General features: G+C 43.6%; 1 protein-coding gene across 13 annotated transcripts in view; it reads right to left on the reverse strand.

The window, feature by feature from the left end:
• The window catches only part of SIPA1L1 (signal induced proliferation associated 1 like 1), a 361,673-nt gene that overhangs the window by 28,413 nt on the left and 315,928 nt on the right, over positions 1-17,332 (reverse strand). For 12 of the 13 annotated variants that reach the window (XM_049612534.1, XM_049612538.1, XM_049612526.1 and 9 more), the window contains 3 exons: positions 12,752-12,876; positions 9,862-9,980; positions 5,667-6,109 (listed from right to left, as the gene is read on the reverse strand). In XM_049612534.1, coding sequence (XP_049468491.1) covers positions 5,667-6,109; positions 9,862-9,980; positions 12,752-12,876 — 687 coding nt within the window. Of the gene's footprint in view, positions 1-5,666; positions 6,110-9,861; positions 9,981-10,417; positions 10,481-12,751; positions 12,877-17,332 lie in introns of all 13 variants that reach the window. The other variant, XM_049612539.1, reaches the window with a different exon arrangement.

Below are 17,332 nucleotides of genomic sequence, written 5' to 3' on the forward strand. Positions count from 1 at the left end.
TATAAATGAAGATTCCTTGGCTTCTGTCAGATCTTCGGGAGCTCCAGAAATCTGTATTTTAACAAACTCCCCCCAAAGGATTCCCATGTCCCTAGAGTTTAAGAACTACTGTGTTAGCGTCTCACCTCCTCTTGCTCTCAAATAGGTGGTCTCCTCCTTCCTCTGCAGCCCCGTCCCCAGGCCCTGCTGTTGGTGGGGCTCCTTGAAGTGACCAACCCTGTGGGCCTCAAACCACCTGGAGGGAAACGCACCCACACACTTCCCCTGAAAATCTCTGAGGTGGCTTTAATTACAAAACAACTTCTTAATGTTTAGAAAAGACTCAGCTCAGAGAAACTATTCATTCTCTCTTAATTGTGTATTTAAGTTACAGCAAGAGGAATTTCAGATACACAGACACAGGACAAAGTTTTGAAGAGGGACAGGCTGTGATAAACACTGAACTTGCTCAGAAAGGTCATGGGCCCTCTCTTCTCAGGCTTACCTACCTTACTCCTGTCCCCCTTTGGAAGCGGTTGGACAAGTTCTCATCCTGGTAGGATGGTTTGAATAGGACAAGGAATGGACTCTGCTCTTTCAGAATTCTTTTTGGTCTTACGATTTAATGGCATTTGGAGAATCTGGGCTTTCCCTATCAATGGGATGAAGGAATTAGTTGCATCGTAGAACAAAGTAATCATAAACTTTGTGTCAGTGAGTGCCGCCCCAAGCAATCTGACATCTGCACTTGACAGAAGTCTCATTTTCCCAATGTACACCTGACATTTCAGCCACAGTGGCTCTGTTTCTCAGTCTTTGAGATTAGCTGAACACCACTGCACTCTTGGATAAAATAATCCCCCACTCGGTAAACCTGAAGAAATGGGGCACGGTAGCTTAGCACAGATCACCTGGAGTTCTGCTATAAAAGCAAAATGCGATGTAATCCTGAATGTCCACTCTGTGTCGGACCACAGAGCGGAAAATTATCGATGAAAATGCTCCACAAACCTCAGGCAAGCAGAGCCAACCACATGCTGAAGAGAAGTTCTGGGTTTGTCATTTGAGAGGCTGCACTTTCACATTCTGAAGAACTAGCTCGTGAATCTTAGAAAAAGAACATCCTCACCTCAAGAAAAAAGTGTAGATGAGAGGCACTGAATTGTTCGCAGTTACAAAAAATTCCAGGCAGAAGATGTTTAAGAGACAACTGTTACAGATAAAGATGGCAGAATAATTTCTGAACAAAGAAGGCGTGTTTTCCGCGTACACAGGACGCCAGAGAGGGCAGAGGGCCAAAGTGAGACACAGTGGCTCTAACACATGCAGCGGTACACGATCATCGACAGTCCAGCGTGCTATGCTAGCCCAAGGCACGCGTTGACGGGTGATGTAAAGTGAACGTAAGAAGCCCTTCTTTACCTCTACTCTCGGGAAACGTACGGCATTTCTGGTATGAACAGTCAACTTGCTAAGTCAACCAGAAAAAATACATTCATCAAACTGACTGTACTGATGACCCTTCTAGTGAACGTCACACACTGACCAACTTACACTCAGACATCGATTATTTGCATACAAGCTATTAAAAAGTCCTCCTTGGTTATGTTTTGCAGATGAAAATCTTTCAGAGAAGTGACTTCGCTACAAGTTCCTGCTGTACTGGGACTTATACACATACCTGTACATAGGAGCACACAGCTCTGTGCAAATAGTGACACTTCTATACAATGAGCTTTGACATACAGTATTTGTCGGGAATTGAGGATTTATGTTATTTTTGAATCGGATTATTAGTGGGGGTCTTGAGTGTTCAGGCAAAAAGTGAGATCTTTAAGGAACAAGTTATTCATATTTGATCACCAAGATGTACCGAGCACCTTCCTGTTACGCTCCTGGTGGCACACAGTTTGGGAAGAACATATTGGGTGAGAAATCCTCCAGGACTGAATGGCAGGAAAAAGGAAGTCATCACATGAGTGTACTGATCGGCTGCAGAGCTCTGAGGGGGCCCAAGGAATCAAGAGGAAGCGGCAGAACGGCTGGCGAATGAGGGTGGCCATAGAGCCTGGATACTCGATCAGGTCAGGACAGGACGTCAGGAAAGAAATGTGGATTTGCAACTACGAGGTTTTCAGCTTTATAACGTGTGCTCTTTCTTTTTCTTCAGTTTATTTATTGAGAGAGAGACAGAGACAGAGAAAGTGAGCACAGCACACACGAGCTGGGGAGGGGCAGACAGAGTGTAGAGAGAGAGTCCCAAGCAGGCTCTGCGCTGTCAGTGCAGAGCCCCAAGGGGGGCTCCACACCTCATGAGCCATGGTATCATGACTGGAGCTGAGATCAAGAGTTGGACACTTAACTGACTGAGCCACCCAGGCGCCCCTATAATGTGTGCTCTTAAATCTAGTTCTCACATCAGCATTACCATCGGTTACACAGCGCTAACGAAAGAGGTCTTTGGTCATCAGAGAAACCAGCACTGCCTACTGCCCAGGCCAGAACTCTAAGAAAAAAACGAACTCAGCTGGTAAGAGTGTTTTAAAACTGAAACTATCTTCACCTCTCCTGTGCTTACCACAAACCATTTTTTGAGTGGTTTAAGAGCTGAAAGTCAAATAGCCATTGCGGGGGCGGGGGGGAGGACCCTCTCTCTAAATTTCCAAACTTCATAGAAAATACATAGATATACTCTGGGAAGCAGCACTTCAGAGCAATTTATAGACTTTTCGAATGTAGAAAGTTATCAGTGTATATGATTTCTCTTAATGACATGCAAATATAACAACCTGGTGTAATTACCAACTTACATTAATGCAGTTCTCATGGGGTGCCACAAAAACCCTGCACAATCATCAACAGGGAGACTGGAGGACGGAGGGGGTAGGAACACAGCCCAGCCAGAAATATGCAGAGGAACTTAATCACTGTAATTTAGATTTTGTCACCAAGTCCCAGGTACAAGCTCTTTTATGCACTGTCAAGAGATCTCCACATTAATTGCTATTCCTGTCTTCTGAGGACACAAACACTCTAATTTGCAGTCATTTTAGTTTCTTTAGCTTTGTGCATTTGGTGGCTAAGTCCCCCTTTCCTCCAGAGAAGGAAGTCTGCTAAAGCTCTGATTATCCAGCCTGCTCTGCCAAGACCAACAGACAAGTCACAAAGCATCCCGCTTACCAGAGTCTAGAAATGAATGTGACTCAACCCATCAGCGGGTGGGAAGCCCTGTGCCCTCCCTGAAAGGCCACATTCTTCTCTTCTCTTTTCTAGTAAGTTTGACTTTCAACAGAAAAGTTATTTCCAAATGATGATTTAAATGATTTCTGCATGGTCAGTTTGAAGCAGAAAACAGATAATGCTTTGAGGCCTTCGGGCAGCCCCAGTCAGCACAATCAGATAATGCAAGCCCAGGTGCCTACTTTTTTGGGGGAAGGGGGGAAGGGGGAGGGGAGAGAGAGACAGAGACAGAGAGAAAGACAGAGAGAGAATGTGTGTGTGTGTGTCTCTCTCTCTCTCTCTCTCTCTCTCTCTCTCTGTAGATCCCCTGGGATTTGTCAGAGGGCACAGCTGACGTCTTGCCCAGTGCTTTTCAACCTTACTACATGGTGATGCTATTCTAGGCAAGACCTCTATAATCTTTCTTCTGCCAACAAATTAGACCAGAGAGCCATATCCCCAAATGGAATTATCATTCTTAAAAAGATATCCTCCTTTTGGGGTACCTGGGTGGCTCAGTCAGTTAAGTGTCTGACTTTTGGTTTCAGGTCAGGTCATGGTCTCACAGTTCATGGTTTTGAGTCTCATGTCAGGCTGGGTGGGTGCTGACAACGAGCAGCCTGCTTGGGATTCTCTCTCTCTCTCCCTCTGTCCGTCTCCCCCAATCTCTTTCTCTCTCAAAATAAATAAATAAACTTTAAAACATTGTTAAAAAGAAAAGATAGCCTCTCTTCGAAATAAAGAACAGAACACCAAAAAGGCAGAAGTCAAGCTAAACCTAGAAATGACACAGAAACTATCTGGAACTGAAAAACGGTCGGAGTCTGTGCACAGGAGCAGCCGATGAGACTGTGGGGCATGCCCAAAACAGTGAGTGACTGTTGTAATTATTGGTCATGTGATTCTAGGTCCACATTACATTATTATGGTATTTGACGTCCAGCTTTCTGTTCTACTTCCCCAAATACTTCCTTAACACATCTGAATCAAACACTCTATTTTTTGAATCGTGGAAAGATGCCTGAGTGCCTGGTACTAAGAACATCAAGACTGCTTCCCAACTCCCTTTCTGTTTGGGGTCAAGTAGTTTCCAGGCCTGCAATGTGGTAAACAGAATAAAAACCTGTGCAATGCTTCACACCATAGGGCCAAATGGACATTTTCAGATGCAAAGGTCAGGAATCTTATCACTAACAATATAGACACAATGAGAGAACTGAAATTTAACTGGTCGAGTTAAACAAATCCAAATTAAATCCAGGACATCTTCTGTCATTAAGATTATCCGGTTTTTGGGGCGCCTGGGTGGCGCAGTCGGTTAAGCGTCCGACTTCAGCCAGGTCACGATCTCGCGGTCCGTGAGTTCGAGCCCCGCGTCAGGCTCTGGGCTGATGGCTCGGAGCCTGGAGCCTGTTTCCGATTCTGTGTCTCCCTCTCTCTCTGCCCCTCCCCCGTTCATGCTCTGTCTCTCTCTGTCCCAAAAATAAATAAAAAACGTTGAAAAAAAAATTAAAAAAAAAAAAAAAAGATTATCCGGTTTTTACTGGCAGATTATGTGCCTAGATTCCCATTTGAACAGTAAAACTAAATCTAGCTTCTTCGCTGTTTTTCTTCAGGGCATAATAATAAAAGGAGGCCCAGAAGGCAGCAAGGTCAGGTGCTGTCGTGCAAACTGATCAATGACAGCCAAGGATGAGAGGTAAAAGGAGAAACCACCACAGAGATCAACAGGCCCAAAAAGACAGTATTGGAATATTTCCTCCTTCAAAGGGAGAATCTTGTCATATTTTGGATTTTGGGCTCAAATCCAAAAGAGGAAATGAAAAATGGTATTTATTTTGCCTATCAGAGAGATCTCTAAGGATACAGGAGAATGTGTGCTTTCCTGCTCCAAATACATGGGATGTCTAATTTTAGCTACACTTTTCTGCTGGACTCCCCTCCCCCAACCCTCAACATATCACTGGCAGGAGGCAATTCCTGGAAAAGGATTCCCCTGCAAACACTGGCTAAGTGATGTTCTCTGACAGGCAGTGTGAAGGATGGGCTGAGCATCATAAATAACACCATGTTCCTCTTAGAAAAGACCCCTTTCTTCTAAAAATACGCTCAAGATTTTCTTCCAGTGTTCAAAAGACTGTTTGACTGATAGACGTTCTCTATCACTACCTGAAAGCCTGAATTATAAAATTCTTCTCTAATTCTGGTACACAGGATAATTTTTATAAGATCAAACACAACTTTACAAAGAGTAAATCCGTATACTTTTCTCAGTTAAAAATAATGCATTAGGGTTGTAGGAATAAAATATTTTGGTGGCAAATAAAAGGCATATGTAAAAATAGCGGTCACTGCACGGAAAACCCCTCCTATTTATACTCTACTGAGCGAAGCAAAGTGAGATGAGGCTGGAAACTCGATTCGGGAGTGGGCTGGGAAGGCCAGAGGCGGTAGGGGAGGGCAGTTACCTTGTGTGGGAAGCAGCGTCATTTATACTGAAAGTGCTGTTCTCCCTTGTCAGAGGGTTTGAGCCCGCTGGGCTCTTGCCGTGGATGTCCAGGCTCAGGGAGGACTCTGTTTTCCGGTCCATGCCGAGGCCGTCTGTCTCTAAAGTCCGATCTGCCATGGAGATCACTTCGCTGGAACTATGCCACAGGGGCGCCACTTTCTCTTTGCTGGGCCCTGAGCGAGGGGACGACGTGGCAGCCCCCAGGGACGCCGTGCTGCCGTGGCTGGGACCATAGGAGGTGGTGTCGATGCCACTGTCAGCGGAGGTGCCTTGCAGGTAGTTGTAGCTGTTGAGCTCAGACTCCGTGCGGTCCCCATCGTACCACTTCTCGTCGCTGTGGGCACTCGACGCGTTGCTGGAGAGGGTATTGCTGCTGGAGTGGCTTGAGTAGTGGCTGTCAGACTGCAAGGGAAGTAAGACTGCCTTAGGCATAGGCTCTGCTTCTTGAACACTGGGAAGAAACAACGGGAGAATGGCCCTGTGGCAAGTTTCTGGTTATGGGGTTCTCACAGCACAAAAATTCCAGTGATAACAAGCCAAATACAGGAGGGGCCTGGAAGAACCTATTCAGAGTGTTCATGGCAAAGAGTGCTGGAAACAGGCCACGTTTAGATTTAGAACCCATTTTTCAATTCGCTTAGGCTAAATACTATCAATAATATTGAGATCACTTTAATCAGAAGGTATGCTGGATTCCCAAAGTCCTAACCAATCAGAGCAAATGTAAGGCAAAATAGGAGGCTTATTTGTAAAGAGATCTCCTTTTCCTTCCCCCCACTGGCATCTGTGTAGGAGCCAGCTTTCTAAGGAGTGCTTGGAGATACAACTTATGCTACGTCAATTCAAGGGGTGAGCGGGGTAGGTGGTAGGGAAAGGAAATGATGGTGCTTGGACAACTGGATATCTGCATGCAAAAAACAAAGTATGAAGTTGGGTCCTTATTGCATAGAAAAATAAACTCAAAAGATCAAAGGCTTAAGTGTATGAGCTAAAACTATAAGACTCTTAGAAGAAAACGTAAGTATACATCTTCATGACCTGTTTATGCGATGGTTTCTTGGATATGAATGACACCAAAAGCACGAAAGATTTTTAAAAAATTAATTGGATCTCACGAAAACTAAAAACTTTTGTGCTTCAAGAAACCCAATTAAAAGACGGGCAAAGGATTTGAATAGACATTTCTCCAAAGAAGATATCAAATGGCCAACAAACACATAAAAAGATACTCAATAACATGGTGCCTGGGTGGCTGAGTTCGTTAAGCGTCCGACCTCGGCTCAGATCATGACCTCACGGTTGTGAGTTCTAGTCCCGCGTCAGGCTCTGTACTGAAAGCTCAGAGCCCGGAGTCTGCTTCAGATTCTGTGTCTCCTTCTCTCTCTGTCCCTCCCCCGCTCACACTCTGTCTCTCTCAAAAATAAACAAACATTAAAAAAATTAAAAAAAAAAAAGATGCTCAACATCATTAGTTCCTGGAGAAATGCAAATCAACACCACAATGAAATAACACTTCACACACTAGGATGTTCTAACCAAAAAGGCAGACAGCAGTGAGGGTTGGCACGGTTGGTGGGAATGTAAAATGGGGCAGCTGCTGTGGGAAAACAATCACAGCTCCATTCTTAGTATCTACTCGAGAGATGAAAACACATCACAAAAAACCTTCTAAATGAATATTTACAGAGCATTATTCATAATAGCCAAAATATAGAAGCAATCCACATGTCCATCACCTGGTGGATAAAAAAATGTATATGCATACAATGGGAAATTATTATCATAGAAAGAAATGAAGTACGAACACATACCAGAACATAGATGAACCTCAAAAACGTTATGCTGAATGAAACAAACCAGACACAAAAGGCCAAATAGCGTATGTTTCCATTCATGAGATGTCCAGAACAGGCACATCATCAGAGACAGAAAGTGGATGAGTGGCTGTCGACAGCATGGAGGGCATGGGAAGAGCCTGGGTAACTGCCTGAGGACACAGGATTTCTTTTTGGGGTGGATGAAAGCGTTCTGCAGTTAGACTGTGGTGGTGGTTGCACAGCTTTATGAATATAGTAAAAAACCACTAAATTGTATAGTTTAGTTTTTCTTTAATGTTTATTTATGTTGAGAGAGAGAGAGAGAGGGAGAGGTAGAAGGAGAGGGAAGGAGAGAGAGAGAGAGAGAGAGAGAGAGAGAGAGAGAATCCCAAGCAGGCTCTGTGTTGTGAGCGCAGAGCCCCATGCAGGACTCGATCTCATAAACCATGAGATCATGACCTGAGTCGAAATCAAGAGTCCGACATTTAACCGACTGAGCCACCCAAGGGCCCCTAAACTCTATACTTTACACAGTGGCTTAGCTGCTTAGAATGTTCTATAATTTACCAAAGAAATAAGATTTCAAAATATATCTGAATAAAATAATATTTTAAATTAGATGGGAGACAGGAAGTCCAGATACCTGGTGGAGATCAAGTGAAAAGAGGAGGGTAGACACTAGCTCAAGAGTGTGTGTGTGTGTGTACACATGCAGGTGCATGTGCATGATGGCTGAGAAAGGGACATGCTCTTCACTGGCTACGGAAAGAGCAGGAGGAGGACGCAGAAATTTCACTTTAGAGGGAAAGATTCTTTCTTAAACAAGAACCCACCAATCCATTACTTAACTGGTGCCACTCTGGTTTTCTGCAACAACACCTTTTATGTTATGAGGTCTTCATTTATTTAATGTTTATTTATTTATTTTTGAGAGACAGAGAGAGAGAGAGAATGCGAGAGAGCGTGGGGGAGGAGCAGGGAGAGGGGAAGAGAGAGAATCCGAAGCAGGCTCCATGCAATCAGCACAGAGCCCGACATGGGGCTCGAACCCACGAACTGTGAGATCATGACCTGACCTAAAATCAAGAGTTGGACACTCAACCGACTGAGCCACTCAGGTGCCCTGGCCCTCATTTATTTTTAATGTTTGTAAGGCGGAACTTCTTTAGCTCTGGATCTGTGCTGTGTGAGCACTTTTAATGGGGTTAGCCCAAATCGAGATGTGCTAAGAGTGTAAAATACAGAACGGATTTCTATAGGAATGTGACACAAACCACATTTGTTATGTTAAGTTTTGTAGTAGCCAATTAAAAAGTAAAAAGAAATAGGTGAAATTAATTTTAAGAGTATATTTAATCTAACCTAATCTATCCAAAATATTATTTTACCATGTCATCAATATAAAGGTGTTAATGAAGGAAAGGAAATTGACAGACTGGATAATTTATCACTTACAACATGTTGTGATGACAACATCGCATTTCTTCAGTAAATCTCTCACCCACAGCCCAGTGCAGGGCGCTTGCCCACGCACAGGCATGTGCTGTTTCTTTAGTTCCATATTCATTTTACTAGGGCAAAACTTACATGAGCAAAACCTCTTATTCTTAATTCCACCCATAAGTAATAAGGAATTAAGTAGAACTATGGTAAAACAAAAATGTGTGTAAGTGTGCAGGACAAGAGATGCAGGACGGGCAGCTGTCAGGAAGCTATTTATCCCTTTGACTGATGTTCCAAACATATCTCATGCATGCAACTGTGTAAGCAAATAAAATCCACTTTCATTTCTTTTTAATTTTCTAAAATGTTTATTCATTTTTGAGAGAGAAAGAAACCACGCGTGTGCACGCAAGCGGGGAGGGGCAGAGAAAAGGGGGAACAAAGGATCTGAAGCGGGCTCTGCGCTGACAGCAGAGAGCCCGACGTGGGGCTCGAACTCAAAAACCTCGAGATCATGACCTGAGCTGAAGTCGGGCGCTTAACCAACTGAACCACCCATGTACCTCCATAAAATCTACTTTTAGCACATTTCTGTTCCCAACATTGCAGGACTGCTCGTGCTGCATCACATGGCCTTCCATCCAGGTCTGTGGGGGTGGCAGGTGCATTCCAAAGAGGAATTTGAGTTAATCTCAAAGCAGCCTTAGGGCCCCTGGCAACAGAAATTCCAGGGCCATGACTGCAAACACCCATCGCCCACCAGGGTCACGTGACTTCTTCTCTGACCATGTGGAAGAAACACCAAAGCACACTGTGAAAACAGCCATTTTCACACTGCACAAAAGGCACATCGCTAGGAAGCTTATCATTTTTATCGTTTGACGGTTAACTTACATGCCCTTGTTTGTTTGGAGACAAATGGACCACCGGATCCTGCCGCATTAATCTCCCACTGGGGCTCTCTCGGAAAGCTGGCAGTACCTTTGATACTGCTGGGAGATGGCACGTTGGCTCTGGAATACAGCACAGGACATTACGGTGCGGGCACTAAATAGGTACAAGCACATGTTGACAAATGAAGACGGCTTGCCATTGCATTTCTCAGGTCACTGACCAGCAAACTCTGAATTTCAGCGATAAGCTTGTTGAGAGTTTACACGATAGACAGCATGTCAGAAACTAAGTGGCTGATGGGTAAAGCTTGCAGCTGGTGACAGTGTGTCACGTCATACACATTAGCATAGCCAAGTACCACCAAACCAAAGGCCATGAACAACGCGGCAAAGTTAGGAATCAACTTTTGGTTCTGGGGGAAAGTCGAGAATATATGGATTCAATTTATGAAATTCATTCATTGCAAAGTGTGGCTAACCTAGCTTGGTCTACATTACCTAGACAGGCATGGATGCAATCACGTGTTACTTACCATGACACTTTGGAAATATTTTACCTGTATATTCATGCTGCTCGAGGACAAAAGAATTGAAATCCTGAGGTCCTCTATAACTGTAAGCTAAGCACAACAGAAAAGACACACAGCAACTAGTTTACTTAAGACAATTGCTTCCTTTTGGACTCCAAGCTGGCGTTCAAGATGGGGTTCCAAAGGTAAAGGCTAAGCGATTTAGCTGCTTTAACACACCGGTAGCTAACAGCAACAATTCTGGACTTCTGCAGCACCATTGCTAAACGTAAAGGACTGGGCAACATACTCTATGACTGACTCTCAACCATTTCCAAAAGCAGAGGCAGAGAAATGAAATCTACTGAGATGGGTGTGCCAATTAAGCTCAACTCCTCCTCTCCACTGGGGTACCAGTTTGTAACACACTGATGTACAAAGACAGGTAGGTCTGCTAGCAAATGAGAATCTCCTCAGCCTTTTCAATCAGTGACCTGAAAGTCGTTACGGCGTTTTGTTCTTATAAGGCCGGCCCTTTATACACTCAATACAGTACGCTGAGTAATGAGAATGGAACAATTGTTTTTCTTGATTTCTCCCTGGCATGGGTTATACCAACCAAGCCCCAGATTCCATCTGACGTGCCAATTCGAGAAAGCTAGGTTATTCCTCTGGAATCGTGGAACGTAAAAAATTAGAAAAAATTTATTCTAACATTTTATTTGAAGCCTTCGATATTGGACGGTGAAAGGCCACCAGTTGGTGTAAAGGTTTCTCTGGCAGGTTCTGGGATATCTTACCAAAGTCATATCTTACTAACAGGATGGAACAATGTGTTGAAAAGATTCATTAGATTCATTGATATTAATTTCAGAGCCTTATCTATTAAGAGTGGGATGCCACCAAAACGAAAGTAGATACAAGGAAAGACTGGAGGGAGGTTTATGTGAGCGAATGAATCTAGGTCTAGGACGAGCCTCATAATTACCCTTTCCAGTCCCAAGATACCTTTTCATTCCCCATATGACTTCACATGAGTGGGAAGTGTGGCACTGAACGTTGCACAAAGGGCTTGCTGGCAGCTTTGTTCAAAGCCTGCACTAGGAGCCAAAAAAAGCTGCTAAAGTCATGTTGAAGCAGGGATCCTTTCCACATGTGTCGTTACCATCTCAACAGTATCAAAACATATGGGATTAAAAACATTCTGTCAAGAGCGGAGCAGCAGATCGGAAAATGCTCAGGTTTTGTGTGGTGGGGGTGGGTGCCGTGAGAGTGGGTAATGACAGATGGCTTCAGTAACAAGGCACATCTCACTGAAGTTACTGGAACAAAGCAGATCTCAGAACCTGAGAATTACATTTCTCTTCCTCAATTCCTGTCTTAGCTAAATATGTCTTCATTCCTTTCTACGATGACGATGACGGTCAGTGTATTTACGGGGGATAGTCATTAAAACAGAACAAACAGTGCGTTTGCAAAGAAGATAAAAAGATGGGTCTTTGCCTTAAAAGTTTACCCTTTTCAGCCCTGAAATTCACTTCTTTTTACCCCACGCTGATGGTAATGCTACTAGAGATAAGATAAAGGGGGGGAAAAAACCCACCCAACGGTCTAGATTCAAGTCCCTGATGTACCAGCTGTACTGAGGCTAACTCCCTGGCTACTGTTTTGAAACTCAGTCTTATTTCATGGGAAAATTTTATTGTAGCAACTAGTGTTCCAGTGTCCCCGTAGAACAACTGCATGTAGGGAGAGAAAGGGCTGTGCCAGAAATCCAAATGAAGCCTCACTAATGCACATCTTTCCCATCCAGCTGTTTTATGCTGCTAAGACATGTCCTCAGCTGACAGCTTAATAGCAGAGACCGGGCGGGGTGGGGGGGTGGATACCACAGGAGGGAGGAGAGAGATCCTAACCAAGCTACATATGTGACTGAACAACAATTCCATCTCTTTCCCACTTTGTAGAGTTGTTTTTTTTTTTTTTTTGTTTTGTTTTGTTTTTTTTTAACTTGACATCAAGAATACCAATGAGTCTCTAAGGGCACTTCTACTAGGCGAAAACAAACAAGCAAGCAAGGGTCGAGGGAGATGCTTAGGACACATGCGGTTTGGCAGTCTGGCATTTTAATCTCGGTGCTGAAAGTAATTCCTATGTCCTCTCTATTTTTAAACCGGGGGCCACTTAGAATTCCTGGACTTTCCTCTCACGTCTTATTTGCTGCCCTCACTTATACATAATCGAACTGACACTTAGTTCTCAATCACATTTGTTAACCAAGGCTGTCTTCTACAATGGAATGCTTTAAGGACGTCATCAAGAGGTGGCCAAAGTCGCCTCGGTGTAATAGCAACTTGCTTCTGGGAGGAGTTAGTCACTTACCCATCTGGTCAGCAATGCTATCCTCACTTCTTTGCCAGCTGGGTGTAGATTTCCCGCTGCCACCAATATCTGACTGGGTGTTCTGCCTGTCGATGGAGGCTGGGGATCTGCGGCTTACTCCAAACCTGTGGCAATTCCCCCGAACAAAGGCAAAGACGACATCAGGGACCTCAGCCATCAGGGGAAGACAGTCCTGGGTGTAATGAACTGAATTCTAATGACAGGCACTACCAGTTTTGCTTACGTGTTGGCATTTGTACACTCAGGCTTATGCACGTGTACTCAGGGGCCGGAGCTGTGTGTGTTACGGTCAACATACATCACTCTGTTTAAGAAAGGTACGTATGCTCGGTATATACACTGTAAACAAGGGCAGGAGACGTTAGCATCGAGCTAACCTAAGAAACATACAATAGGAAACCCAAATTTTCTAGCCCACGTGTAGCCAAGCTTGGACTGTCATTCACAGGCAAGGGAAAGGCTTCCCAGTCCTAATGTTCCGTGGACATCTTCTAAGTGGAATATGTCAGGGGTTTCTCTGAACTCAGTGAGCTGCTAAGTCACTAAGTCATTCACTCCTGGAACAAGTATTTTCTGAGCATTTGCTCTAAGGTCTGAAAGACAAAGACTACTATCATTTACGTTACACAGTGACCACTTCTGAATTGTATATATTTTAAATTGCCTTTTGGGAAGGGCAATTTGGAAGTAGGTAAAGTGGCATACATAAAGGCAAATGTCTATTTCTGGAAAGAACAGTTAACTATTTCATGAGCCAGTTTTATTTTGCCCTGTGCAGAATAATAATATGTGCTTAATTAAAGCATATGCCTTGATTAGCAACATCGGCAAAGTAAATACCGACTGAGCCCAGGAAAAAAGGCTGAGAATGTAAAATTCAAGGACTTACGTGGACATTTATAAATTTGCGTGTGGTTACTAATGAGCTTATGAGTAATCAATATGATAGAAGATTAACAGCCTGGAATGACGGATGCTTACAATACGTGTCTTATTTGCCACAGACTGATAAACACATGGAGAGAACTAGCAAGTTATACACTGTAAGAGAAAGAGACAAGGAGGAGGGAGGCCTGGACCTGAGTTTCAGCCCCCCACCCAAAGTCTGGATTTATTTGTTAAATGGCAGTTCCATTATATGGATCTGGGGAGAAGGACCTATATAAAAGCATTTGCGAAGCAGAGAAGGCTGTAACATTAACCCGCTATAACCTCCTCCTAGCTACTTCTGCACAATGACCATTGTTTACAAACTCAGTCATAAGCCTTGCTAAACAAAGTTACCTCCATTATGATAAACAAGAAACTTGATTTATGAAAATTTCAGCAAAAGGTGCTCATTTAATAAAAAAGGGGGGGAGGAGTGGTTCCTGCAAAGACTGTGTGTGGATTTCAGTTCTGCCTTTCCTGTAAGCTGGAAGAACATGGCTAAAACTGTTTGCATCTTGTATGTATTTATTACTTGATGCAATAATGCTTATTTTCATTAACAATAACAGCAAAGGGTGGTGGGGACGAGTCACTAATTATGATCTTTGCCATCTCCTCCCTAAGTAGGGTCCTTATTAAGCTCATATCTTCCAACTGGCCCTATGATTTTATTCTAAATTTTCAATAAATGAAGACATGTGTACAAAAGCACAGAGATAAAAGTTAAATATGAATTCTAATCTTGTTCTTCCTTTTTGGTAGCAGTGGAAACTAAAGACAACTCTTAAAACCTCTGGATTTAAAGTCAAATGCTTTTCCAGCCATCTGGTTGTATGTATGTATGTATGTATGTATTTATTTAATGTTTATTTTTGAGAGAGAGAGATAGCACGAGCAGAGGAGGGGCAGAGAGAGAGGGGGACACAGAATCAGAAGCAGTCTCCAGGCTCTGAGCCCGACGTGGGGCTCAAACTCACGGACCAAAAGATCATGACCTGAGCCTAAGTTGGAAGCTTAACTGACGGAACCACCCAGGCGCCCCTATTTTTTTTTTTTTTTTTAATCTGGCTGTCTGGTTTTAAATGAATGACAAAGTAAGGCCGTCCTTAAATCCTGCCTTGAAAAGCATGTATCATCTGGCTGATACTTGAGGCACATTCAGTGACCACGAATCTCTAACTCACAAGCTGGTCCATGGCTCTCCAGGGCAGGCTCACAGCCTGTCCTCATCATGGGCTGGAAACTTCTTCTCTACAACTTTTACTGGTCTCAGTTGCCTTCATGGACAAGCTTCCTCCCTCATATAAGAGTGCTGGAAGAAAGCTGTAGTGGCCTGCCTGCCTCTGTCTGTGCTTCTCGCCTTCAGGCTGTACACCCTCAGTTATGCTTCCCACCATGATCTCCAAGCTCTTCCATTTACCCAGGTCATCCCTCCCTCTGCCACGATCTGCCTCATCAACACTGCTCAGAGCGTGTGGCCCGAAGATACATCTCCAAGGGTGGTAGAATAGACCCTATGTCTTTTCAACAGTGTTGTTTCCTACCTATCTCTCGTTTCCATACCAAACTGGTGCAGGTGCTTTCTCCCCCACATGTAAGTGCAGTGGGCATACTAGTCACCCTGTTACCTCTCAGCTGATCTGGGTGGTCTCAGTACCCCCACACCAGGGAGTGGGCAGGCACGCCCTGCACACAGGCAGACACTGGGCCCACTGAAGCGGAGGGAAGAGGACAAGTGAGCAGATCACACTTTTGGACAACCACTGTGTACTGATCTGATGTACTGGTGTTACTCCACGCTTCTGGGCTTCTTGAAGTTTAGTATTAATGGGTTTGCAACAGGCTACATACACTCCTGCCTCACGGTCAACTCGTACACCCCTATTTTTACTGGGCTAAGTTGTAGAGTAGACGTGATCATCTTTCTCTTGATAAGAGTAACTTTAGAATCCAACCTGGCCCACGGGCAGTGCATGTAAATCAGACAATGGACAGTCTCTTGGGTCACTGATATATGCAAAAACTGCCGGGGATCCAGACTAAAGAACCATATCATTACCTTCTTGTCAAAGATCACCCCAGGTAAAAAAGATGTTATACAGTATGGCAAATATCATGGGTAACCCCACAAACAAGGGAAAATTCCTCACCACCAACTACAGTTGGGTTAGTGTCACACATCAGGTTGAAGAATTACCACCTTACTGAAAACACTGTGTAGGGTGGGCACTGAAACCATGTTTCTGACATTTAATATTCACCAAAACACTAAGGTTTCGGGTTATGTTTTTGGTATACGTTTAAAGCATATCCCAGTCATAAGAAAACTGCTTTTGTTGTTGTTGTGAGCTCATTTATATTTTATTGTTGTACTAACACTAAAGTTGCAGCGGATTCTTATTTTTGAAGTAAAAGCAGGCCATTTAAATTCTACTAATTGTGGGGCGCCTGGGTGGCTCAGTCGGTTAAGCGTCCGACTTCAGCTCAGGTGATGATCTCACAGTCCATGAGTTCGAGCCCCGCGTCGGGCTCTGGGCTGATGGCTCAGAGCCTGGAGCCTGCTTCCGATTCTGTGTCTCCCTCTCTCTCTGCCCCTCCCCCGTTCATGCTCTGTCTCTCTCTGTCCCAAAAATAAATAAACGTTAAAAAAAAAATTAAAATAAATAAATAAATAAATAAATAAATTCTACTAATTGAAACAAGGAATAATTGGTTAGGACTTGTGATATGGTATGATAATAATACTTAACTCATAAAACCTTTTGCAGGAACTCATGAATAAGAGATACATTTTTTTTCCCCTAATTGTCACTGAAGTAAATAAGAAAAGACATGTGCATTTTAGATATACTACCCAGGGTATCTTGCGGAGGACCCCGTGATGCAGCAGGGGCAAGCATATTGTGTAGTGGTTTTATTACCTACTTTCTTCTAATGTAAATATTTAGCATCAACAACAAAAAAAATCATACTTAATAGCTGTAAAAACCAACAAAATGCTATAGGATAAAAAAAAAAATACCCATTACGAAGGTATTCTTAGTAAGCCTGACTATTTTGTAACATGGAAAAATCTCAAAAAAGTAACCAAATCATGTGTGTGTTCGTTAAAAATGTATTTGGGGGAAAACTCAGAATAGAAACATGGGTTTTTATAAATGCCTCACATTTGATTTTCAAATGGTTTTGAGTTCTCCATCAACCTCCCCAGAGAGACACCCCAGCAGGAAGTCTCTGACAGTTCTTTGACTCTTGCTCTGGGCAAAGGTGGCATGTGTGGGTCACGTAACATTTTGCTGCTAATTACTTCCCAGCCTCAGACATTCTAGTCGCTTGGGGTTTGTTTTTGCTTTTGTTTCCCTTTCTTTTTAGTAGCCTCTCAAATCAGGTACATTTAGCCTTCAGTCTGTATGTCTTGTCAGAGGCAAACAGTTACCTTTGGGTGTTTCGTGTTTTCGAAAGAGATGAGAAACAACAACCAACCACAGGCCGAGATTGCAGAAGCCTTTGAAAGTGTGAGAAAAATAATTTTAAGCTTCGAACAGGATGATGGTTCCCCCTACTCTAACAGCCACACAAACTCCAGCCAGTGCAAGAAGCATGCTCCCGAGTGTGCTTCAGGGGAAGTGA

The sequence above is a fragment of the Panthera uncia genome (assembly GCF_023721935.1).
Source record: "Panthera uncia isolate 11264 chromosome B3 unlocalized genomic scaffold, Puncia_PCG_1.0 HiC_scaffold_1, whole genome shotgun sequence".
Classification (NCBI taxonomy): domain Eukaryota; kingdom Metazoa; phylum Chordata; class Mammalia; order Carnivora; family Felidae; genus Panthera; species Panthera uncia.